Source organism: Equus asinus, chromosome 21, assembly GCF_041296235.1.
Source record: "Equus asinus isolate D_3611 breed Donkey chromosome 21, EquAss-T2T_v2, whole genome shotgun sequence".
NCBI classification, from domain to species: domain Eukaryota; kingdom Metazoa; phylum Chordata; class Mammalia; order Perissodactyla; family Equidae; genus Equus; species Equus asinus.
This window is the reverse complement of record NC_091810.1, coordinates 59,705,725-59,730,918: the sequence shown is the minus strand read 5'-3', so window position 1 is coordinate 59,730,918 and position 25,194 is coordinate 59,705,725. Positions and strand designations below refer to the sequence as shown.

The 25,194-nt window shown below is 40.2% G+C and overlaps 2 protein-coding genes across 39 annotated transcripts in view; one reads left to right on the top strand and one right to left on the bottom strand.

Moving 5' to 3' along the window:
- The window catches only part of MLH1 (mutL homolog 1), a 41,359-nt gene extending 38,122 nt beyond the window's left edge, over window positions 1–3,237 (top strand). For all 6 annotated transcript variants that reach the window (XM_014845782.3, XM_014845781.3, XM_070493865.1 and 3 more), the window contains 3 exons: window positions 312–404; window positions 684–797; window positions 2,120–3,237. In XM_014845782.3, the coding sequence (XP_014701268.1) occupies window positions 312–404; window positions 684–797; window positions 2,120–2,287 (375 nt within the window). In that variant the 3' untranslated portion in view covers window positions 2,288–3,237. The remainder of the gene's footprint in view (window positions 1–311; window positions 405–683; window positions 798–2,119) is intronic.
- Window positions 3,238–3,268: 31 nt separating this feature from the next.
- LRRFIP2 (LRR binding FLII interacting protein 2) overlaps window positions 3,269–25,194 on the bottom strand; it is a 109,370-nt gene continuing 87,444 nt past the window's right edge. For 16 of the 33 annotated variants that reach the window (XM_044754222.2, XM_014845786.3, XM_070493870.1 and 13 more), the window contains 9 exons: window positions 24,443–24,535; window positions 22,071–22,163; window positions 16,169–16,270; window positions 15,757–15,889; window positions 14,067–14,116; window positions 8,397–8,517; window positions 5,745–5,824; window positions 5,033–5,137; window positions 3,269–4,611 (listed from right to left, as the gene is read on the bottom strand). In XM_044754222.2, the coding sequence (XP_044610157.1) occupies window positions 4,501–4,611; window positions 5,033–5,137; window positions 5,745–5,824; window positions 8,397–8,517; window positions 14,067–14,116; window positions 15,757–15,889; window positions 16,169–16,270; window positions 22,071–22,163; window positions 24,443–24,535 (888 nt within the window). In that variant the 3' untranslated portion in view covers window positions 3,269–4,500. The remainder of the gene's footprint in view (window positions 4,612–5,032; window positions 5,138–5,744; window positions 5,825–8,396; window positions 8,518–14,066; window positions 14,117–15,756; window positions 15,890–16,168; window positions 16,271–22,070; window positions 22,164–24,442; window positions 24,536–25,194) is intronic. The other 17 variants (XM_044754225.2, XM_070493869.1, XM_070493882.1 and 14 more) reach the window with 2 other exon arrangements.

Here is a 25,194-nt window from a genome sequence, read left to right as displayed (position 1 = left end):
CTGAGCCACTTGCTCTCCCTGTTTCTTTGTCTTACCCCTTGATCTTTGGAGCTTTGCTTCTTGATATAGTCTCTGGTTGGTGAACAGATCCAAGAAAAAAGTTGATCTGCTGCATGTCAGGACAAAAAGCTCTCTTTTAAGTGCTTAGCTTTCTTGCCCCCAGTGCCCAGCCCAATCAAGCCCCTGGTCACCCAGAATGGCAGGTAGGAGGACAAGACCTAGAGGAGACACCGGGGAAGTGGAATTTATTTAAGTTAAACTGTAATGGCATTATTTCTTGTCTCCTTGTCCTGGCCTTTTTCCACAAGCAGGAAGGGAACCTGATTGGATTACCCCTTCTGATCGACAACTATGTGCCCCCTTTGGAGGGTCTGCCTATCTTCATTCTTCGACTAGCCACTGAGGCAAGTAATCAAGCCAATACTAAGTATGTGGGTATGTGAGTGCGTGGTAGAGAGAGAAGGCACATGGCCATGACTTCGATAAAGAAGGAAAGGGTAAAACAGCTGAAGGACTCCTCATATCCCCACCTACCCCCAGCAATATTTAGCAGTTCCAATTTTCAGCTTTAATACCCAGAAAGTCACGTTTAGTTTTTAAGTAGTCTGTGATCTCCACTTAGAAACGAAGCGTGTTTACTGCATGTACCTGTATTGAGGTATTCAATTCTCTCTTTGGACCAGGTGAACTGGGATGAAGAAAAGGAATGTTTTGAAAGCCTTAGTAAAGAATGTGCTATGTTCTACTCCATCCGGAAGCAGTATATATCTGAGGAGTCAACCCTCTCAGGCCAGCAGGTACTGTGGGGGTCATGTTGGCACACCAGTACTGGGATGAGCCCTCACACAGCTCATCTCTAAATTTCTTGGATTTCACTGCACATAAAGTTTAAACATAGTAATCAGTGTTTATTCATGAGTTTTTATTTCCTTCTGCTGGTTTAGAAAGTACCTCCAGAGTGATCTCACTGTCAAATGTAAAAACATAAGCCATCACAGTGAGAAATGGGAGGCTGAATTAGATTGTGCAGGGCTAGCGAGCCCGTGTCTCCCACTGTTAGCCCTTAAATATGTAGCTACAGTCTTCAGATTCTGGGTCAGTCCCCACAGTGTCTTTTAGCTTTTGCCTTACTCTACGTCTGATCACTGCTTTGCCAGGAAAACAGGGCTGTACTGAGGTCAGATCCCCAGCTCTTCTTACAGAAGATCAGCTTGACAGAAAAAGGGCCGGGGTTCCTCCTGTTTCTGTGTCACTTTTTCCAATCAGATGACAGTGCTTTTCACTCAGCTATTTCGAGGTTTGGTTGGGGGTGGAGAGGGCATTGAAATAGTGTAAGAAACAAAGGGTAGCCACTTTACATACATAACCATCTCAGTGAATGCTTACAGTTGTCCTCTGAGGTGAAGTGATATGCTCGTTTCACAGGTGAGGAAACTAAGGGACAGTTGGCATGCTCAGGGGTTCCCAGAGCCTGTAGTGGTGGAGCAGAAATTCAGTCCTAGGTCCTGTTGGCCAAAGCCCCTAGGGAATATCTCATTCCCGTGGAGCGGGCAGGGTAGCAGACTGTGCTGAGAGTATCATTTGATTGAAAAAATTTACTTCAAGGAAAGCATGAATGAGAAGGAACGTTTTCTTGTACGTGAAACAACTAAGGCTTAGATGTAGGGGAGGAGCAGTGAAGCAAAATAATCCTCATTGTTTTTATTTTCATTTCTTACCTGTGGAGCTCTCTGGAAAACAGGGCTACTGTTCAGACCCCCAACTTAGTGGTGAGTTAGGAATGTACTTCCTACTGTTGCCATCTAAATATCGTAGTCAGGATCAGATATTGTGTTAGATCCTACTGCAATAAACACGTCCTCCCTGAATATAAACAACGGTTCCATGGGAGAAAGTCTCCGGAGAGCAGTAGCTTCTTTTTTCCCCCATCTCGTCTCTTGTGTTCAGGCCTGTAGGATCTCTCAGAGGCTGGCCTAGAGAGGATGCTTCACAAGCATTAGATAACACAGCCCATTACAAGCCATCAAGACTTTCCAGGCCAAGTGCACATCAGCCAGGAAGCCAGTGTACACTGGGATGTGAACAGGGAGAGAGATGACACCTAACATATCTTTTCCAGAGTGAAGTGCCTGGTGCCACTCGAAACCCCTGGAAGTGGACTGTGGAACACATTGTCTATAAAGCTTTCCGCTCACACCTTCTGCCTCCTAAACATTTCACAGAAGATGGAAACATCCTACAGCTTGCCAACCTGCCCGATCTATACAAAGTCTTTGAGAGGTGTTAAATACAGCCGTTTATGGACTCTGGGGTGTGCTGTTCTTCCTTTGTATCCTCATGCTGGTAGATCTTAAGGCTGAAGACTCATGTGTGCCTTCTAACTAGTAGCACTCTTTCATGCATGGTGGGTTGATTATAAATAAATTGTCAGGATGTGTCCTAACCTTATCTCTTATTTAATTTCATTACACTTGAAATTTTTCTACATCAATTTTTACCTAGTGTATACCTGATTGTATTGAAGAATCCCAAAAGTAGTTTGAAAGCTCTCTGGGCATCTGATAAGAATTCTAAAAAGGCCTTAAAGATTTCATAGATCATGCCCTGATGTGACACTTTCTGTATTCTGCTAAATTTCTAATATCAGGTGATATATATTATGTTGGTTCAGGTGCCTTTTAAAAGAGATCCTAAACATATGAGAGACTGACACTGACTCTGGAGAAAGCTGAACTGATAATCTGTTAGTACCTTCAATAACCAAAGCAAATTAATTAATTCTTAATGAAATAACTTGAGAAGAAAATAGTCCTTATCCAGTCTATAACTGGTATGCGTTTTTAAGTTAGCCCACTTTGTTAATGGCTATGAATACTATCAGCTTAAGATAAAAGTTCTAAGTGTTCTTGTTTGAAGGATGATGTAAAAATAAGAACTTAAACTATGAGCTACCTTGATATTAGCCTGCTTTAACAGAAATGTGCAGTCAGCACAGGGAGGAAGAAGTGAGTTCCATGAGCCCAGGAGGGGCACAGGCTGAGTGACCATGGGTACAGAGGAAGCTGGGTTTTGAAGACCTCAAGAGCTGGACCACACAGTGTGTTGGTTCCAGCTGTGGGATTCTAGGATAAATCTGCATTTCAGAACATGCCCTCCCCCACCCCCCACAGCTGTTGCTACTACTAGAAAGAAAATTTATAGGAAATCATCTCAGTTCAGGAGATTGGTTCCCGTATTTTAAAAACAAAGGGCTAATTAAAGAAGGGAATAATTATTAGATATTTTATTCACATTTGAGTTAATTTTATTAATCTAGTTTCAAGTCTAATTTTATCTTATGTGGCTTTGATTCATCAGACTTTCCCTAATATTTGTTCTGTGTAAACACACTGAAGATACAATAATTATTTCCATAAAACCACAGTGATTCTGAGAGCAAAAGCAAATCACAAATCCTGCAAAGGAGCTACACTCAACGATAAAAACCTCTTGGACTGGGTAGCTTTAAGGATGAAACTCAAGTTCTTAAAGGAAAAAGTTCTCTATTCCAGATTATTTTTCCTTAAGAAAGAGAGAAAAGAGGAGGGGCAAGATAGGAGGGGAGTGAGTACCATGACCTGTTTTAAATGCTCCTCTAACAAAAATGAATGTGTCAGTAGTCAACCGTGATCAGCAACAGGGTGTTTAATAGACTCTTCAGGCAGACTGCCCATCTGCCTGCCCTGCCCCTCCCTCCCCTCTCGGGCTTGTCTGAGGTTTTATTCCACAAATAAGCAGCAGATGAAATACTTTACAAGATACAGCACAGCTGATGTGAAGACTAAGGACCCTACTCTTCCTTTAAGAGTATTAGGCCTTGGACTTCCCCTGCCCCATGCAATAAAGCAAGTTTTATATACACTCCTCATAGCTTTTTCTAACATTTTCTTATATAAATTTAAATATTTTACAAAAAAAGGCTTTTTCCTCCAAACATACAAATTTGAGTGACACATGTATTCCCCACCTGTGAACTTGTTTCTTCACTAAAATATAAATGCTATCTGATATTAAGGATAAGTGTCTTTTGACCACTGGAGATCACTGAAGTCTGAATTGCACCGTGGAGAAGGCACTTGTGTTTTTCTGAGGTCTCCAGCAAGTATCTCAGTGAGCACTCAGAGAATCGCTGTCCTCCAGAACCTGTGCCAAGGCCTGCAAGCACCCAGTCACTGAGGCAGCTGGGGAAAAGTGGTGAGTAAACTTGATTCTAAAGTTATGGAAATAAAAAAAACAGCATGGGCCAGTTCTTAGTCTAGAATCAAACTACAAACAAAATCCAAAGTGTTCATTCATGAAGATTCAAACCTGTTTCATTCTCTCATAAATTATAAAATACAAAGGTGGCTATTTTAATGACATAGCTCCAACAGTACTGAAAGGGGTTTGTGTTGATGGACAAAACTCAGTCCCACTGGGTGGGGCCCCAAGGAGCAACCCCCAGATAGAAGGGCGGCCTTCCTACTGCTGAGCCAGAAGCGCTGTCCTGTTGGCCTTCATCTTCTCCAGCCGCTTGGCCAGGTGGCTGTTGGTCATCTCCATCTCCTCAATCTTGTCCAGTGCTGTTCGTAACTGCAGACAGGAAGAACTCAGTCACTTCACGTGGTCAGAAGTAAAACCCAGTACTACATTTCAGCTTTCTGGGAGATGGAAGCACTGCTAATTATGATGGCCTTGCATAGGCTCCCACAGCCTAAATTTTTTTCAGTCAGCTAGAGGTGTTAAACAGTGATGCTGAGCATTAATCACAGAAAGGACATACAAAAGCTGGAGAAAAACAAAAATAAAAACTATCCTTTTTTCTTATTATCTAACTGGCCAAAAAAAGTAAATGGCAGTCACTCTGCAGGTCAAAAACCAACAGAGAAGAGTAAGGGACTCACTGCTTTTTCCTAGATTGGACCCAGTATTACATTCCTTATACAGCAAAACAGTTATTTCCAAAGGGTTTTCTCTTTCTAGGAACGTATTCCAAGCATGTTAAAGCGAGTACCTCTCGTTGCAGTTTCCTCTTTTCTGCTTTCAGCTCATCTTCGACCTTCTCAGCGTTCTCCGCGGCAGTTTTGTATCTCAGTACCTGTCCCTCCAGCCGGCTAATCTGTAAATATGAAACAGAGGCCTCTGCTACTGGGCGCTGGGAACCACCACTGCTTTGCAGTCAAGAAGGAGATACAGTGTCATTACAAATTCTAAGTAATCTAACACTAACAAGTCCCCTCAGGGTGAGCCATAGGTCCTCTCAGAACTCAACGGCTATGGATAAATCAAGAACTGTCCCACAGAGGATTACAGCTGCACAGTCATTACGGGGCCAATTTCCCGCAGGTTTTATGATGAACATACTGTTTAATTGCCAAAGTCACATTGCAGGAGGAGACTCACTGAATAGAAAACTTTTTAGACTTCTTGAAATGTACAATAAGGGATTTGGTTATAAAGTATGATCTTGAATTCCTTTGAAATATCTACAGAAATAGAATTATAGCTACACTTTTCTACATTTTTACAGAAAACAGAAGGCTAAGGTGCCCTGCCAGGAGTTCTCTGCTGGCTTTTCCACTTTTTCCTTATAGACCTTCCAGAGATCCAACTGCAAGGGCAGCCCAAAGAAACCCAGACACTCAGAGTGGGCCACTTAGATGCAGGAAGCGAATGTATTTTAAGGGAATTTAAATCTCTTGGTAACATATAGAAGAAGTACTTACGCTTTGCTCCAAGGTGGTTATATCCTGTTCTGCTTTTGAAAGCTTAAATTTGTATTCACTAATTTGTCTATTGGCATCTCCTAGAACAGAAGAGAATGATGAATCACCTCTCAGAGGTAAAGGTGTGACCCGTCAGGCAGTGACACCCTCTGCAGCCCAGGAGAGGACTGTGTAGTCTAAAAGGACAGGACATAAGTGCACACAGGGCAACCACAGCATCTCTGGCAGCCCAGGCACTGGAACATGAAAGTAGCACTTGTGTTGCAACAGCATCCCTTAGATCCTGACTCAGAGAAAATTCACTCTTCACCCCATGATGTGTGTGGGTGAGCTCTGAGTAAGGAGCCCCCTCAGTGCAGCAGTGGCCCCTCTGCCAACCTCATCTGCAGCGCTATGTCCCAGGCAGCCTCCATGCCCATGGGACTGAGCCCTCCAGTTTCCCTGAACTCAGCCTTGAACCTTCCCACCTCCCAGCTTTCCTGCTAATCTCCCACACCTCAAGCACCCTTTTCTCCCCACCTCTGATTGAAGTCTTAACCAACCTTCAAGGTCGTGCTCAATTTCCACCTCCTTCATGACTCTCCTTAGTTAACTAACTTCTTCCCTTGTTGCATTTTATTTGCATTCTCTTTTATGACATTTATCGTACTTTCTTAATATTACATTATGTATGTAAGGAGGGGGGCCCAGCCTTAGCCTTCTTGAATATACCTCTGTATCTAGCTAAGTGCTTTTCACATAGTGTATGCTTAATAAATATTTGCTGAAATAAATGCTTTTCAATAAGATGTGATAATATGTTATGGGTAGAGCTATAAATCATTAGCCATACATCTGACCTAAGAAGCAAATCATATAAAATGAGAAGTTTAGAAATGACGGGGGAGAAAAATTCCCTCCAGCAATCCAAATTTAACAAAAACCTGAAATGCTTTTAGGATAGGAATCATAATGCTTGCAGGAAAAAAACCAAATTAACCTACCTAAGAACTTTACTGCTTTTCCATATAACTAAGGTTACAACTACCTACATAATCTTCAATGCAAGAGGTTTTTCAATGCAAGAGATAACTGATAGTTACTCTCACCCTAAAAGTAATGAGGTTGTATAACCCTCTCCCCAAAAGCCACCTCTGGGAGTGAAAGAACAATTCCTATTCCTCGGCGCTAAAATGAAGCTTCAGGATCTTGTTTTTTAATTCTTAACTCCAGCAACTTATTATCAGAATGTGCTGCTTCCTTCTCTCTCTCCAAACCACCCATTGCTTCTTGTTTTCAAAAGTGTAAGTCCGTGGTCTCAGCCATTTCCTGCATGTTTTGAAACTGCATTCCAAAACACCATGCTTAACAGCCAAGGTGCTGGCCAGACCCGAGAGTCACCGGGGTTCCTTGCCTGGCCTCTGGGGCAGCGGAGCTGCCTGCTCTTGTCTTTACTAGTCAGGCCCAGCCTTCCCCCAGTCCTGTTCAGCTCACCTCAATCTCCAGCCCCACCTTGGGTACTTTTCCTCCCTCCACAAATGCCAGCTCTGTAACACCTATCTGCTGCAGGAAGCATTCACCCATGAATGCATGCCCATTCCCTCTCAATAGGATTCCATTTGAATTTGCTGCTTTAGGCCAATCTCTTTCAGATCAATCCCCTGACCCCTCTCTGACTGTTGACGGCCATTGTCCTGGTTCAGCTCATGACAGCCTCCTAACTGGTCAGCCTGCTTCTTGTCATGCATCTGTCTTCATTTACCCTCCACACCAAAATGGTATTTCTAGAAGAAAATATGTACCAGGAAGTGTCACAAGGGTTCCGATACCCAATAGAGAAAATGATACTAACCTCAAAAGATAGTATTAATAAGTAAATCTTAATAAGCCTTAATCCGAGAAGTCTTTTCTGTTTAGCCTAACTCAGAATATTTAGATGAAAAGGTCATGGAATAACCAATATTTAAAATAAGTTATCAGAAAAGCCATTATTCCACATTAGAAAAGTAAAAGTCTCCCCATCCGTGAATTATACATTGACAATATATGAATGCCTGCTGAAACCTCCCTACCATGGGAATTACTGTGAATACAGTAGACATTTTAAAATAAGAGGGGTCAAAAGCAGAGAGAGAGAAAAAGTAGAATAATTTAGGTAAACCAAATAGGCTTACTTTGTGGCCTTGTTTTAAATGCCATCTAATAAAGATTAATTTGAGTTAAGAATATTTCTGGGAAAATTCTGAAACTGCTCAACATTAGTGTGAGTTAGTGCCAAATATCCCTCCAATTATCCAAGATAAATTCCACAGAAAAAAAACATAATTAGCAAGGTGCTGTATGGGAGCTTAAAGATGACGCAAGGATTTAGAAAAAGACAATGTCAGGATGTCATTATTTGCAAAATGTTCCTAGAAATCACTTTGCCCACAAGGGTGAAGACCACTACCTCTTAATCCGCTCATCACCCCCTGAAGCATGCAGGCTAGTCAGAAGCCTCTGTCTGCTCCATTACTGACCAGGACTGCTTTTCTGGACTGGTTAGGACTAACCAATCTTGGTAACATAGCTTCTCCTGGGAAATGTGAATTACAAAACCAGCGGCCTGCCTGCAATCGCACTCCTGGGACAGCCTACACACAGATCGGGACTGGCCTGTCTCCCAGCACTTACTCTGCATTTCGATGAACTGCAAGTCCGAGCCGTTCTGCAGCCCTGCCACGTCACCCACTGTGCTGTCACTCCTGGAGCACTTCTGCCGCTCTTCCTCTAACTGCAGCTTCAGTTTTCTAATCTGAAGGGAAATTAAGGTTCCTCAGCAAGATCCAGTCTCTCAAACGAAACAAATGCTTGGCCCAACGGCCACATCACAGAACAAGGCAGATCCTCATCAGCCACAAATCATTCACTCAAAAACTATTTTCCTGAGTGCCTACTATGCAAGACACACTGTTCAAGGTGCTAGAGATAAGCTATGAACAAATATCAAAAGGAGCAAGCTCCAGAACCAGGTGTCCCAATAAAAATAGCCATAGGTGCTTATTTGTGTAGCTTTGTGGCAAAGCACATCTTTTGGGTATTTTTTTGTTACTTTTATTAAAAACAAAATTGCATGGGCAATTAGATGTTTTTTGTTTAGTTTTAGAGTTAGGTTAAATATTCTTATTTTAAAAAGTTTCCAGGGGCCGGTCTGGTGGTATAGCAGTTAAGTTCACACACTCCACTTCGGTGGCTTGGGGTTTGCCAGTTTGGATCCTGGATGCGGACCTCTGCCCCGCTTATCAAGCCATGCTGTGGCAGGCATCCCACATATAAAACAGAGGAAGATGGGTATGAATGTTAGCTCACGGCCAATCTTCCTCAGCAAAAAAGAGGAGGATTGGCGGCAGATGTTAGCTCAGGGCTAACCTTCCTCAAAAAAGAAAAGAAAAGAAAAATTTCTGTATACAGAAATAATTGGACATATATTTTTCAGGTTGGCCAAATAGTTTATTTTATCCAAAATAAAGGACATTCAAAGCAGCTTATTCATAATAGTCCAAAACTGGAAACAATCCAAATCTCCATCAACAGGAGGATAAACAATTATGGTACATCTATACAATGAAATTACTACTCAGCAAAAAAGGGGAAAGTACTACTGATATATGCAACAGCATGGTTGAATCTCAAAATAAATATGCTGCATGAAATATGCTAGACAAAAGAAGAGTACATACTGTATAATCCCAATTATATAAAACTCCAGAAAATGCACTACAACTATAAACTATAGACTATAGTGACAAAAAGCAGATCAGTGGTTGCCTGGAGAGGGAGATGGGGAAGGCACAAGAAGGAAAGTTTGCAAAGGGACATAGAAACTTTGGGGAGTTATGACTATTTTCACCATCTTGACTGTGGTGATGGTTTCATAGGTATTGATGAGTTGAACTGTCTCTCCCCAAAATTTGTATGTTGAAGTCCTAACCCCCAGGATGTCAGAATGTGACCTTATTTGGAAATTAAGTCATTGCAGATGCAATTAGTTGAGTTGAGGTCATACTGGAATAGGGTGGGCCCCTAATCAGATATGACTGGTGTCCTTATACAAAGAATGCCATACGAAGAGACAGACACATACAGAGGGAAAATGATGTGAAGACAGAGAATGCTATTTACAGGCTAAGAAACACCAAAGACCGCCAGCAAACCACCAGAAGCTAGAAAAGCAGCATGGAACAGCTTTCTCTTCACAGCCCTCAGAAGGAACCAACAGTGCTGACACTTCATCTTGGACTTCTCACCTCCAGAACTGAGAGACAACAGATTTCTGTTCTAAGCCACCCAGTTACAGTAATTTGTCTCGGCAGCCCTGGGAAACTAACAGAGGTAGGCACATTGGTGCATTTTAAGTATGTGCAGCTTACTCTACACCAATTGTACCCTAATAAAGCTGGGGTTTTTTAGTTTACAAAATGAAGAAACTGAAAAGTAAAAGGGCTAGGAAAAAACAAGGCCCAGCTGGAGACAGGAGTCTCCATATATGGAAAACAAGGATATTAGGTGAACAGATGTGTACTGAATGCGGAGGCATCTGGTCCACCCTCAGTTCCAAGAATGCAGACAGCCAGGCCTGTTCCCTCTGTCAGAAGGCTGGAGGATATCTCTCTTTAGAACTCTCTGACTAGCCTAAAATAGAAGACCAACATTCCCACACTGAAGTTCCCAACAAAACACTTGGCCACATCAGTCGTCACAAAAACTTGGACAAGCCTCACCCATATGCTCAGAGCTGCCCATCAGTGTTTTAGTACCCTACTTTTAAACTGAAGATGGAATAAATATACATAAAAGAGCATCTCGAAGGAAATAAACCATGCAGACAGATAAAAACATCAGAAAACAAACCAACCAGCCTATCAATATCCTCTGAGATAAGTGAAATTACCTCCATCCTTGAAATGACTGCAGAAATAGAAACTCAGTAAAAGAATGAGAAGATAAAGTTGAGAAAATCTTTTAGAAAGCAGAGCCCGTGGCTGAGTGGTGAAGTTCGCACATTCCACTTTGGCAGCCCAGGGTTTCGCCGGTTCGGATCCTGGGTGCATACCTAGCACTGCTCATCAGGCCACGCTGAGGCAGCATCCCACACAGCAGAATTAGAAGGACCTACAACTAAAATATACAACTATGTACTGGGGGGCTTTGGGGAGAAGAAGAAGAAGAAGAAAAAAGATTGGCAACAGATGTTAACTCAGGGCCAATCTTTTAAAAAACAAAAAAGCAAGCAAGCAGAGCAAGAGATGAAAAGAGGGAACAATAGGAGAGAAACAATAAGAAAGCTGAGCATCAGTCCTGAGGTCTAATGTCCTCCTCCATCAGAAATCAGTCACGTTTCCTCAAATGCCTACATAATCTCATCACCAGAGATCCAGGAAGCACCACAACTCAGAGCAAGTCTACTCCTCCCCTACACAGGGCCCACCTCTGGGACTGAGACCAAGCCTCCCCATGCCTCCTTTGTCCTCCAGCATCAAGGATCAAGGGAGAGTCTGCATGCTCAGAGCCCCAGGCACCTTCCCCAACTGTCCTCAACTCCATCAACAGGGGTCAAAGGGAAGACTTGGCACTAGGACCAAGTGTGCCACTCCCCCAAGGGGAAAAGGGCAAGGTCTGCACTAGGACTAAAGCCATGCTTCTCAGACAACTCTGCTCTTTCAACACACAGAGTCGCCATTACTATCTGCCTGGGGTGAACCAGGTAATCTGACTATCCTCGTCATTTCCTGTTTGTGTCCATCTCGGAAAGGGTCATCCCTCCCCTCCTGCATTCTTCTCCAGAAGGCTCTGTACAGCCCCTACTGTCTTCATCTCCGAAACTTTCCCAAAGCCTGAAACTCTTCCACTATCCCCTCTAGATTACCATTCTGGCATCAGCAGAACCCCCTCCATCCTCAGTCTCTTCTCTGAGCATTCCCTTTACCTCACTGCTCTAACAGAAACCTGCTCTCCCCTGATAAGCCAGCTTCCGCTGCAGCTCTCTAGAGTACTGGCTGTTTTTCTCCCATAGCCCTCCTACCACTGAGCCTGAAAATGAAATCGGTGTCCTCTTGCTTTCCTCACTGTTGCCCAGCTACTCTCCTTCTATCTTCCCTAAAATTCCCAGTTCCTAATCTCATCTCTTCAAATTACATATACTAACTACCCCTCTCCATTGCCGTTATTCCATTTTTTTCTTCAGCATTTTAGCTCCTAACTTCGTACTCCCTCAAGACTATTCCTGTCTTAATTCTTGGCAATTTCAAAATACATCTAGGTAGAGGATTTCTCCTACAACTGATGCCAGTTTCTGGAACACCTCCTCTCCAAGGATCTTGCCATCTATCCCTTCTTGCCCTCATGCATTCAGTCCCATAGTCATACACTTTATCTCATCATAAGATAGCTGCAATCCCTACATAATTCAGTTCCATGTATCTTCTCTCCACTATTCCTTATCTTTCCAGCTCATTCTCTCTGGACCCCAACTCCAAAAATCCTTCATCCCTACTTGGCACCTCTAATCCACTGTTTCCATCTTCTTTCCAGTGTGCCTTGATGTTTTCCTGGATGTCCTCTGAAACCTCCTTATGTAGTTTGATCTCCAGGTCCATCATTATCATCACTTCCTTGCACACACCCTCACCTCCTCAGCTCTGTTATACATGCCTGGTAAAAATCTAGCTCTCTACCCATTCCACGCCTGCACCTGTGCAGCTAAATGTGGCTGGAAAAATGCATACAATAAATGCATTCACACAAACCTCTAACATACCATGTTAGTTACTTATTACTTACACTTATTATTATCTGGTCTCCCCTTACTAGAATGTAAGGTCCACTAGGGCAGGGATTTTTTTTTAACTGATTTGTTCACTGAAACATTCCAAGTGCCTAGAATAGTGCCTGTTAAATAGCAGTGGAATCTCATTCAACATTTGAATGAATGAATAGGAGTTCCAAAAAGAGAGAACACAGAAAATGAAAAAGGAGAAAATCAACAACAAAATCATTCAAGAAATTTTCCCAGAACTGAAGGATAAGAATTCTGAGAACTGACAGGGGCCCATACCATGCATGAAAACTCCAAACCACATCACTCTGAAATTTCAGAACACTAGGGAGAAACAGAGTATGATACAAGCTTCCAGAGAGGGAGGACAAGATCGGAAATCAAAAAGGTCTTGAAATTCTCCACAGCCACACTGGAAGCCAGAAGACAATGAAGCAATTTATTTAAAAAAAAGAAGGAAAATGACTGCAACTCAGAATTCTATACCCAGTCAAACTGTTAACCAAGAGGGTAAAATGAAGACATTTTTAGGCCTGCAAAATTAAGAAAAATTTACAGCCCACATACCTTTTTCTCAGGAAGTTACTGGGGGATGTACCAAAATAAGAGAATGGATAAGAAGGAGGAGGGCATAAGACATTACAAAAAGGGAATCCCACCTGAACCATGGGCAGAAAAAACTCTGAATGATAATGAAGGGCGGTCACATCTCTGTACTGAGGCAGCAAGCCATTAAGCTCAGAATGGGATGAGTGAGATGCTCCAAGAATCAAAAAAATGGAACTGAGAGCATACTTGATGCATTTGAAAACACTTACAGTGGATTTAAACTACTGCTGGAGAGTCTGCAGCTAAATTAATGACAATGACATAGAAAATCAAGCAAATGAAAAGAAAAACCATAATATAACCTTAGGGGAAATAAGGAGTTGTAAGGAGATGAAAGGCAATCCTAGAATGCTACGTGGCTCCATTGTGAGTAGTCTTTACAGAGTCCTAATAACATAAACAGACTGGAATTATACTTCCTTTAGTAGGAGGATGTGGGCATGGGAAGTACACGTGTGTGTGTGGTAGGGACAAGGGACGAAGGAAAGCTAAATCCCCATCTTCCATAAAAGGATGTGAATAGAGAATGCGTGAAAGAGAACAAGAAGCAACATAAGCACGTTATACAGAAATGTACAAGGACAGTACACACCAAAAGAATCAGCTAACAGAACCAAATAGGAATGGCCAGGGGTAAGGGTGGAGGAGGCAGGACAGGGCAGGGAACTTCCGTCTTCATAACAAGCTTTGGAGAACTGTTTGACTCCTTAAACTATGTGTCCTACAATTTCTTTAAAAGAATAGGAAACAACAAAGAGGCAAAATATGAAATATCTTTTTATCCTTCAAAACTTACTTGAGTATTGATGTTTGAAATAGGCACATTTCTGTCTAGTATACGTTTTAGTTTGCTAACATTTTAGCATGTGATTTAATCAGTTACAGTTAACATTACCTTCCAACGAGAAGAATGCCTTTACCTGTGATAGTAGCTCTTCCTTTTCTCCAGCAAGTTTTCGTAGCCTTACATCTAAAACAAATGAAAAAGGCTGTAAACTAAATTTGTAATGATGCAGTATGTAAACAATTAAAAGTAATTCTTCGAATTCATACACAGTAAACATTATCTAATAGACAACTTACAGCTCTGAATATCAAAAGACATGAAGGCTTTAATGGTGTTAAGGAAAAGTACTTAATCATTCAACACATATTTATCAGGACACTAAATACAACATTTGCTCCCAAGAGCAGTGATTTTCCATTTAAAGAGACAGTGAAATACAAAGATCATTTCCTTGTCTCAAAAATTTGCAGGCTTTTACCAGTAGACAGACAACTCAAAAGCCAAGGGTGCTCCCCCAGGCTTAAGCCCTTAGCAGGAGAAAACAAAATATGGGAGAGAAGACAGGGATAAGAGTGGGACTGAGAGGGGAAGCTGGAGCAAAGAAAAGGGGAACACAATGCTGGAAGAGGCAAAGGTCCACAAGAGCTGGCGTGGGGAGGGAAGGGGACCAAGTCTAAGACGTGGGCTGTCAAGAGCTCATCTGAGGCTTGGTAGCAGGATCACTAAGGTTCACTCCTGGCCCATGATGAGGGCTGCTCCTTCCCAAGCATGCCTTAAAATAGGCCCCCTGGACTGAGGGGGTACCCATACACAAGTAAACAAAGCAGCTGACGCCAAGCCAGTGCTCCCCACAACCAACCAGGGTAACAGCCAAATCTAAGTTCTGGTTTCTTCAGCACCTTCCAAACAGGCTGAGGAAACACTCTGAGCTGCCCACAGCCCTACACTCATTCCGTTCTGCAGAGCAGCTCTCTCACTCGCCTAGCGGGCATCTTCTGCTTTATCACAGTGCTCTACAATTAGATTTCTGGAATTCTGTACATTAGAGAATGTGCTTACTAACTTTTAAAGTTTTTCGGCTTCCTCCCCCTTAGAGTATATCCCACTCCTCTAGGAAACCTACATATATGAAAACAAGATAAAAAAGAAAAAGGATCCTTTTTTAATAAGTACAAGTGAGTTGATGATACCATACCTATCTGTGCTATTCTTCTTCTCTAGAATAGGACTCTTAGTGGAAGTAATGGATGGGCATCTGTGCGGTTTCCTGAGAGAGGTGTCATTAGATTCTCAAAGGGTTAAATTTAAGAGGCTTAGACTTTAAGAGGTTCAGAAGCCCTGTTCTGGAAATAACATTCCTCTGATATCTTCTTGGCCGTCTGTTTCTTGCCTTAAGAAATGCAGTAGCAAAGAGCTACAGAACCCTGGGATAAGTAGCAGAACATAAAACCAGATGCTCCAGGAAGAAGAAACTTAAAACATACTTGGGAAGTTCTCTACCAGCCCACTGGTTCCTTGGGACAGGTGTGCTGGATTATCTCTTTGAAGAAGGTTTGCATTTAAGTGAAAAAGCAAGACGTACACACCCACAGTGCTTCCATCCAGGGGGCTGATAGCTACACTTACTGCCTTACAATGACCCAGATGCTTGTTTTCCAAGGTCAAGGATGTCTGAAGACAATGTGCCCAGATTTCTTCCTGTTAAAGATCTAGATAGGATTCAGACAGCCCTTGTGTTGTTTTTGTTTTCCAAGATGTGATATAAACAAGCTGGAAGTCCAACAGGACATTAATGTAAGTCAACACAGCAACCAGTATCTTACCTAGTGGCCCTTCTCCTGCTGACTCCAAGACCTGAGCAGCTTCCTGAGACACAACAGTGATGGCTCCAACCACTGGTTCATGATTGACATCACCATTGGGAGTGCCATCGGGGATTATAACTAAGCCATGTTTCTGTGAGAAAGAGAAAAACCCACCATCACAAAAGATGGCCCACATGGAAGCAATATGCTCTGTGAGGTGACTCTGTGACAATATATGTTTGCCACAGGTAAAACCTGGTGAAACTAGTTACATGGAATTTAGTTCTGTAGAAGAAATGACTTAAACCTACCAAATCTGGATTGAAGAATAAACACTGTGGTTTTATTCAGGCTAGAAAAGATGACACGACGAAAAGTAAGGAAGAACACAGCAGTGAGGGACTTGAGCTCCAGGCTAATGCTAACATACCTCTCCTGTCTTCTCTGTCTCCTTCAGGTCAGCCAGCTCCTCTCTGAGAGCATCTCGCTCACTCCTAAGGCAGGCAATGTATTCTTTCTGTTTCTCTAGGGCCTGGTTTTAGACAAGGTAGCAAGGGAAAGAATAGCAAAGAAAAAGAGCAAGTGAAAGGTAGCAGAGAAGTACCTAATTCAAATAAACAAAGATAAAGGCATAAAAGGCAAAGAAGCAGTTAACAGCTTGGAAACAAGCAGTTAGGTATGGGAGAAATACAAAGTTATATGGACAGACATCACAAGAGAGTTTTAATAGAAACTTGTTAATGGTGCATAAATTCGGCAAAACAGGCTTATCAAATCAGGCAGGAAAACAAATCTTTATTTTCCAGTCAATGAAAACAAACAGGAAAAGGAAGATGAAGACAGCTATAACATTAAAATAGTTTTTCTTACTGACCCTCTTAGTACATTTTCATTTGGTGAATCAAAAAAAACATTTCACGTTTAACTAAAATATTCAAGAATATCCTTGACTTTTTAAAAAATAAAACAAAATGGTTCTGGAAGAAAAATAACCAGTATACATACGGTATTTTAATTAACTATTAGGTACAATGATTATTCTCCAAGCAGTGTAGCAAATATTCCTCAAATACCACTTAATTAAAAACTCCAAAGTTCTTAATCTCCAAAGTGATTCTCAAGGACCTATTTTGTTAATTTAATTAAATACAATTGAGTTATTTGGTTTTCCGGTATTCCTTCAAAATGTGAAACATAAAAATAAAACACTGACAAAATAAATACAGCCCACCTATGTAGGATGGCAGAATATGCACTTAGGAATCAGACTTTTCAGTCCTGGCACTTATTAACTTATCTATGCCTCAGTTTCCTCATCCAAAAAACAGAAAGGATAACAGCAGCACCCACCCATCCATGGCATAGGTGTAAAGCAGTACTCAGCGTAAAGCACTGCCTGCAGTGCCTAAGTCACCAGGGAAGGCTGAGGAAAAGCAGCTGGTGTCTCCTTGTGTATTTTCTCTCCGTTGCCTGAATCTCAAAACTGTCAGAGCTGAGGAGGGCAGTGCGGAAGCAGGAACACATTTTGGTCATCAGTGACAAATCAAATCTACTCTACGTAATAAAGTAACCCAGACTTCAAAACACACCCAGGTTTAGCAGTCTATGCAGGGACCTGACAGCTGGGCTATTTGAAATAGCCTTTCTCTACACATTTGTTCATATATTTAATGTTTCCTGCCAGCATTCCCATTAATCCAAAAAGTTAAACTACATCAGGTAACTTTCCTCTTGGTTTATTGGGTTTACAAGTGGACTAACTGATGGCTGAGTAGTTGGACAATTTTTTCTATCATTATAATCCCATTCTGCAACCAAACTGGGAAATAAGTAAATAAGGGAAGACAGCAACTACCATTGTGTAGCTCCAACTATGTGGCACGCACTGTTGTACGTATATAATTTCACTCTTATATATTATATTTATATATATAATTTCTCCCTCATCTACCCTGTATTTGTCTTATCCCCATTTCACAGATGAGAAAATTGAGGCTCAGAGAGTTTATATTGTTTTCCCCAAAGTCACAGTAAGTGGCAAAGCCAGAAAATGAATTCAGTAACTTTTGGTTCCAAAGCCCTTGCATACTTCTTCTCTATCACAGTCCCATGAAGGGCACAGCTACGTTCCCTGATTGTCATCTCAAATGCTGCTAGAAAAGTAGTCCATTAGGCAAGTTCTACTCCTTACTTACTTAAACTGCAACATCAATATCTAACTTCCTTTCAACAATTTACATTCACACTATGTGATGTGTCTTGAGTCTGCCTGTAAATTAATAATTTGAGTTTCTAGCATCATAAGGCATCTACTCTAACACTTCAAGCTAATATTAACACTCCCTTACATTAATAAAAAATGTAACATTAGGACAACAAAGCACAAGCATTACTTTCCCATCTGTTGACAGTCACTTTAATCTCTGTTGGGTTAGATATTTTTGGTTATTGGTATCTGCGTGCATAGTTATGCCATGCATCACCACATATAACTGGGTTAGTGATCACTGTCACAACATGCTCTAGATAAACACCACCACTGAATATAAAAGATCTCTTAGGAACAGACCAACTTGAAACTAGGAACCTAGCAAATGCTAGCACGTGCCATCTGCTTCTCTTCCACATTTTATAGTGTGGATTTTATCTTTACTTTTGGACTTTTTAACTTCATCTTCCCATAATTATGGGTGGGAAAATAAAATACATCCTGTAAGTTCTTCCATTTCACCACAAAATTTGCAGACTACTGAAATACCTTATAATTGGACCAAATGCATTCACGCTGGATCTGAAATCCTTTGTATTACCTAACCATATAACCACTACCCTTGTGTTTACATTCAATAATAGCTCGAACAGATTTTTTTTTTAGGGTAAAAAATACATGCTTGTGGAGATCTAAATCATTCTTTACCCCTGACCTAACCTCAAATTCTAGTGTTAAGAAGCCTGAAAGATGATGTATAACAGGCTGAACTTTCGGGCAACAGGTTAATTCTCTGTATAATTGCACAGGAGTACAAATATCTTTAGTCAGAATGGGAGTGAGTCTTATGCTGGGCCACAGAGATATATACAAGTCTTTTGTTTACACTGATTCCACACATGGCACCTGGCACTTGGAAGTGTCTTGCAGCTAGGGGCACAACCACTAGGATCGATGAAGAAAGAACTAAAGAAAACAACTTTAACATGAGAATAATGGTCGTGTTCCGTTATCAAGGTACTAAAGTTAAATCTTAAAAATGAAGCTAGAGACAAGTGACGCATAGGTAGTCAGTGACAATACTGAAAACGTGTCTTTTAAATGTTATGGGAAGACTAGCTCACATGCATCCGGATGGCTACTATCAAAACACCAGAAAACAAGTTCTGGTAAGGACTGGAAACCCTGGTAGAGAAACCTCTGGTGGAGAAGTTGGAACCCTTATGCAGTAGTGGTGGGAATGTAAAATGGTACAGCTGCTATGGAACACAGTATGGCTGTTCCTCAAAAAATTAAAAATAGAATTGCCGTATTGAGCAGCAATTCCACTCCTGGGTATATACCCAAAGGAAATGAAAGCAGAGTCACAGAGATATTTGCAAACTCATGTTCACAGCATCATTATTCACAAGAGCCAAAAGGTGGAAGCAAACTAAGTGTCCATCAACAGATGAATGGATAAATAAAATGTGGTACATACATATGATGAATATTATTCACTCTAAAAAAGGAAGGACATTCTGACACATGCTACAACGTGGATGAACCTTGAGGATATATGTTAAGTGAAATAAGCCAGTCACAAAAGGACAAATACTACATGCTACCACTTATATGAGGTCCCTAGAATAGCCAAATTCATAGAGACCGAAAGTAGAATGGTGGTTGCCAAGGGCTGGGGGGAGGAGGAACTGGGTAGTTGTTTGACGGGTACAGAGTTTCAGTCAGTTCTGCAAGATGGAAGAGTTCTGTGGATAGATGGTGGTGACGGTAGCACGATAATGCGAATGTACTTAGTACCACTAAACTCTACACTTAAAAATGCTTAAAATGGTAAATTTTATGTTTCTGTATTTTACCACAATTTAAAAAATATATATTTTTTTAAAGATTTTATTTTTTACTTTTTTCTCCCCAAAGCCCCCCAGTACATAGTTGTATATTCTTTGTTGTGGGTCCTTCTAGTTGTGGCATGTGGGACTCTGCCTCAGCGTGGTTTAATGAGCAGTGCCATGTCCGCACCCAGGATTCGAACCAACGAAACACTGGGCCGCCTGCAGCGGAGCACACGAACTTAACTACTCGGCCACGGGGCCAGCCCCTTAAAAAATATTTTTGAAAGTCAGAGGAGGGATGAACTACTGACACATGCAACAACTTGGGTGAATCTCAAGAGAACAATGCTGAGTGAAAAAAACATAATTCCAAAAGGTTATATATTGTATGATTCTGTTTATATAACATTCTTATAATGGCAAAACTATAGAAATGGACAACAGATTACTGGTTACCAGGGCTTGGGACGGGCTAAGGGAGGTAGCAGACATGGCTATAAAAGGGCCACAGGAAAGATCCCTCATGGTGGTGAAAATGTTCTATATCTTGACTATATCAAGGTCAATATCCTGATACTGCACTACAGTTTTGCAAGATGTTACATTTGGGGAAAACTGGATAAAGGGCATACAGAATCTCTGTATTATTTCTTACATTTGCATGTGGATCTACAATTACCTCAAAAAATTTTTTTCATGTTTAACTGTTTAAAAAGCCAAAGGAACACATTATTATATATCACATAGAAAGAAGATACCCTCTTATTCATTCAATAATGCCAAGAAAGTTAAAAATTCAAATAATTTATATCTTAACTATCAGTACTTCTTTTTGGAAGAAAAAAAGTTTTGTTTTGTTTTGAATAGCTATTTTATTGGACTGAGAGATTTGGGGTTTTTCTATAACTGGTCCAAAATAATCAGTTTTAAATACTAAGATAATTATACAAAATAAAAATCGTAGACCTGCAGATCTGTGCTAAAGAAAATTATGTAAGGTCCTATAAGAAGCCCATTCTAGATAGTGACCAGATTTTAACTAAAATTACAAATTTCGTTTCATACCCTACTTTGTGCCATAAATTTTTTCATGTCTCATTTTAAATTCCCCGAGGAAAAATTTAAATAAAATCAGTAGTTCACAATCAATTTCAAAACTCTTAACAGAGTCGTTCATTTATACCCTAGAAGGCTCTTCTAGCTTTGGGCAGAATTTTAGAAACTTGGTATTTAAGTATCAGAAACTCCAAAAGGTAGTTTTATTTCTTTAACACTTTTGGTTTACCAAACTCTTAAGAAATAATTTTGTTCCCCATGTATTTATTAATAAGAGAATAGGGTCCTTGGAGCCATGAAAAGAACTGGATATCAGAACACCTCTAACAATGGTGGTATGATCCAGAGGGTCTCACATCCAGGCATGTCTATCACAGGTGCTTTGAGGTGTCTGCCAACTTTCCCGTACCCTCTCTAATCTCAAGCAGAACAAGACTTTCTCGCTATGTCGTTAGGCCAAGGGTTTCCTTCTCTCTGTTTCCTCCAACATAGCCCTTCCTTGACAAAGTAAGCTTCTGGCAGCTATGGCTGTGTGGTTCCCATACTGCAGAACAGAGAGCTCATGCCATGAGATGTTATGTGGCTGCCAGTCAAAGGCCACACGGGACAAACTGATGGGAATTTTTTCAGCCTCCTATGTACCTGGAATCTACCTAAAGGGCTTAGCAAAAAAGCACTGAACTCTTTCCTTATCTGGGCCCTTGCTTTGGGGAGTTATGGGGTTATAATTAGAGAAGACATCACAGTTTGGCAGCTCTAGCAAATCTTACATTCCTATCCACTTCCGTAATTAAACTGATTTTAATCTCTTCCTATTTTATTCACCAAGGATTTATGGGATGCTAATAACTTTTCCCCACTCCCCCTCCTTATCCTCTTGTTTCTTATCCAAATTCTTGCAATATAAGGATATCAAGTTACCCACAGCATTTGAATTAAATGCCTGTGGCTGCTTCTCAATAAGAATCCTAGGGGAATAAAGAAAACTTCCTTAGAAAGTTCCTCCTTGTAGGTTTCACAAGACCAGAGACAGCTAGGAAGGAGAATTCTTTCCAGGCATCGTATCAAGTTTTCCCATGGAAGTTTCTTTGTCTTCTGTTTATTCATATTTCACTCTGTATAAATGCTCAAAAATAATTAAAAGGACAGACTTTTAGGAATCTCTAAGTTAAATTATATTGGTCTATTCCTTAACAATGAGCTTCGGACTAAAGCCCAATTTCATCTCATACCCTAATGTTTTTATCTTTCCAAAGAAGTGTCTCCTGGAGGTCAAACACCTCTTTTGTCATGGTGTCTATTTTCTCCTGCATACGTTGATTCTCCTGCAGAGGAAGAGGGGAAGAGAAGTAATAAAAGAGCAGAAAGGAAAAAAAAGGAAGGGGTTGGAGGGAGGAAAACAGCAAAAATAAAGCTAATAAACTTAACAAAAGGGAGGAAAGTCTGTGATGAACAGGAAAAGCAAGAGTTGCTTGCTAAATGGAAAGATGATATCCAGTGTCTTGGAGACATGCCTCTCATTGGCTTGCCACTATAAAAGTAAGAAGGGACTAGGAATAACTGTTCTAACCGCAGCTATGTGGCAGCAAGCCAGTTAGCGTTTCCGTGTACACAGGGCTCCATATGTGTACTCTTCCTTTGATAAGTGCTTTTTTCCAAACATGGAACAACTTACATGTCTAAGAGGGAAATTCAGATTTGCTTATAAACAAATGATTCTTATAGAGAAGAAGTAGTAGTTTTGAACTTAATTTTTTTAAACAGAACTAAAAAAATACAAGAGGGACGTATCTTGGCTTAATCCTTTTTAATTTCTGTCAGCAGAATCTATGATAGCAAGATGATCATAAATTATGAATGAACAGTCACATCAGTTTTTGAAAAACCAGAATTTAACATTTACCAATTCTCAAACAACTCTTCTGATTAGGCAGTGATGCTCAATTTACACCTTTATATTTAACAGATTTTCTTCATGCATTATCGGTAAATTATCATCTCCTACTTTTCCTACTCACACATTTTTTAGCTACTTTACCATGTGATTCTCAATTCTAGACCAAAAGCATTATTTTGTCATATTCAAGGTTTTTCATCTAAAAGATGCTAATTCTAAACATAAAAAACACCTAAAACTAAGATTTTTCAAGTTTGTACACCCAGCACCCTAGGCTTTTAAAAAACCACAGTGACAAATGATAGAAATCAAGCATTACAATTTCTCTTAAATGCAAACATCAAATTAAAAACTAGAACACTTAACCAATTCTAACTTAAGCTATTGAATCTGAGAAGTAGCTCCCAAAGCAGTTTTATTATTCTTTGGAAATCATAAAAGGGGAAAAGTATATATCTTAATTAGAAAAGAAATGACAACTGGCTGGCATATTGACACACAAAAACACAAAAAAGGACAAAAAGGGAGAGGACCTCACATTATTTTTAAATACCAGCAGGATACAGAATTTGGATAATATGCTTCTCACTATATATGGAAAAATTAAGGCAACTAACTTCACACGTAATCTGCTATTTTCAAAGGGTTATGTGCTTCTGTATTTAGAAATCACAAATTCTACCTGCTTCCCACAGGCTACGCTCAATTTTATTATTCTCAAGAATGATGAGAAGTAACAAAAATCCAAAAATAGAAAAACAGTCATTTCTTCTATTAAATGGTTTTAAAAGTTATTTACAGGGACAGAGATTGAGGCTGGTCTGTGAGGGAAGAGAAAAAGAGTGGGAGGAAAAAGGGGGAGGGGTGCAGATCTGACCAATGGATGTGGATGAGTATGAGCAAGGTTAAGTGAGGCATCTCCCAGGGATCATTAAGAGCTGTCTTCCTGATATTCCTCGCATGTCATCAACACTAAATTAACATTAGATGCTCTTGATAACCACACCAAGGTAGGGGAAAGGATCCCTTCCCAACAAATTTAACTCCATACTTTAAAAAAACAACCACCTCAAGAGGAAAAACCACATTTAAAGAGAAAGAGAGATGCACGCAGGGTTGTAGGCACAAAAGGATAATAAATGCTTTCAAAGATTTCTTCAGTAGATCACACTGCTTCCCATTCCTAAGATGCTGCCACACTGTGGCACTCAGACTTCTGCCACCAGCAGAAACCTGAACCTCAGCATTGGTCAACTTTCACCTTTTTGTATATAAGGTGTCTTGACAATTTCTTCTTTGCATTTAGCCATCTCAGAAATGTATCTATCTGAGTGAAGATCAAACTTCTTACTCCTCAGGAATCACATCCCCAAAAGATAGCATTCAGCAAATTGCAAAGAATAACGGTACTCTGTAATTTTTCCTTTTGCCCATTTCCTAAGATATCTTTAGGACAGAATGTGCTTAGGAACAAAACAATTACAAAAGCTTCTGCTATTAAAAGGGGGAATATTTATAGGGTTCACAGTACTAATTTTTTAAGCGTGCTTTCATGTTTCATGTCTGTAAAATTTTAGGGTACAGCCAAATGTGAAGAGACAAATAAACTCTTTGTGGTATTTTAATTCTTTCCTCCTAACACACACCCCCTCATCCCATTCAATGCATTTTTTCAAAATTAAGTATTTCCACAGTTCAGCCACATACCTCAATAAGCTCATCTCTTTGTCGAAGGCCTTCTTTAAGTTCATCCATCTTATGTTGCAGCACACTACACATATGTTTCTGCCTTTCTAACTCCTGTTATTAAACAAATGATATGGTTTACACAGACCATGGCACATGACAAACTGGAACATCTACAATATAATAATACAGAAGCTAAGTATGACCTCCAGATACACACCTGGGCTGCCAAAGCATAGTAACAAAAATTCTGTATTCTATGGAAAAGTTCGGAAAATTTAAATTTTTCATCTCAGAGGATTATATATCTAGAAAACCCAAATTTATCAATGGCAAAATTACTCTGAAAAACGAGATGACTTAGTAAAGTAACAGGTTATAAAAACAACATACAAAATTCAATAATCTTCATAGATACAAAGAAAATCTGAGAAGATATAATTAAGTATCAAAAAATAAAATTAAAAAAATATATACATGTAAACTTATAAGATATCCAAAATCTATATGAGGAAAATTATATAAAATATTCCTGGAACACAGACAAGTAGAACTGAACAAATACCACCTTCTTGGATAAAAAGACTCAACATCATAAAAACATCAGTTCTTCCCTAAACTAATCAGTACATTTAATCCAATCCAAATAAAAATACAATCAGGTTTTTTTCTCATCAGAGCAAGACAAGTTGATTGTAAAGTTTATTGGGAAGAAAAACATGAGAAAAAATAGCAGAAAAAAAAGTACTGATAAGGAAGAAAGCTAGCCTTAC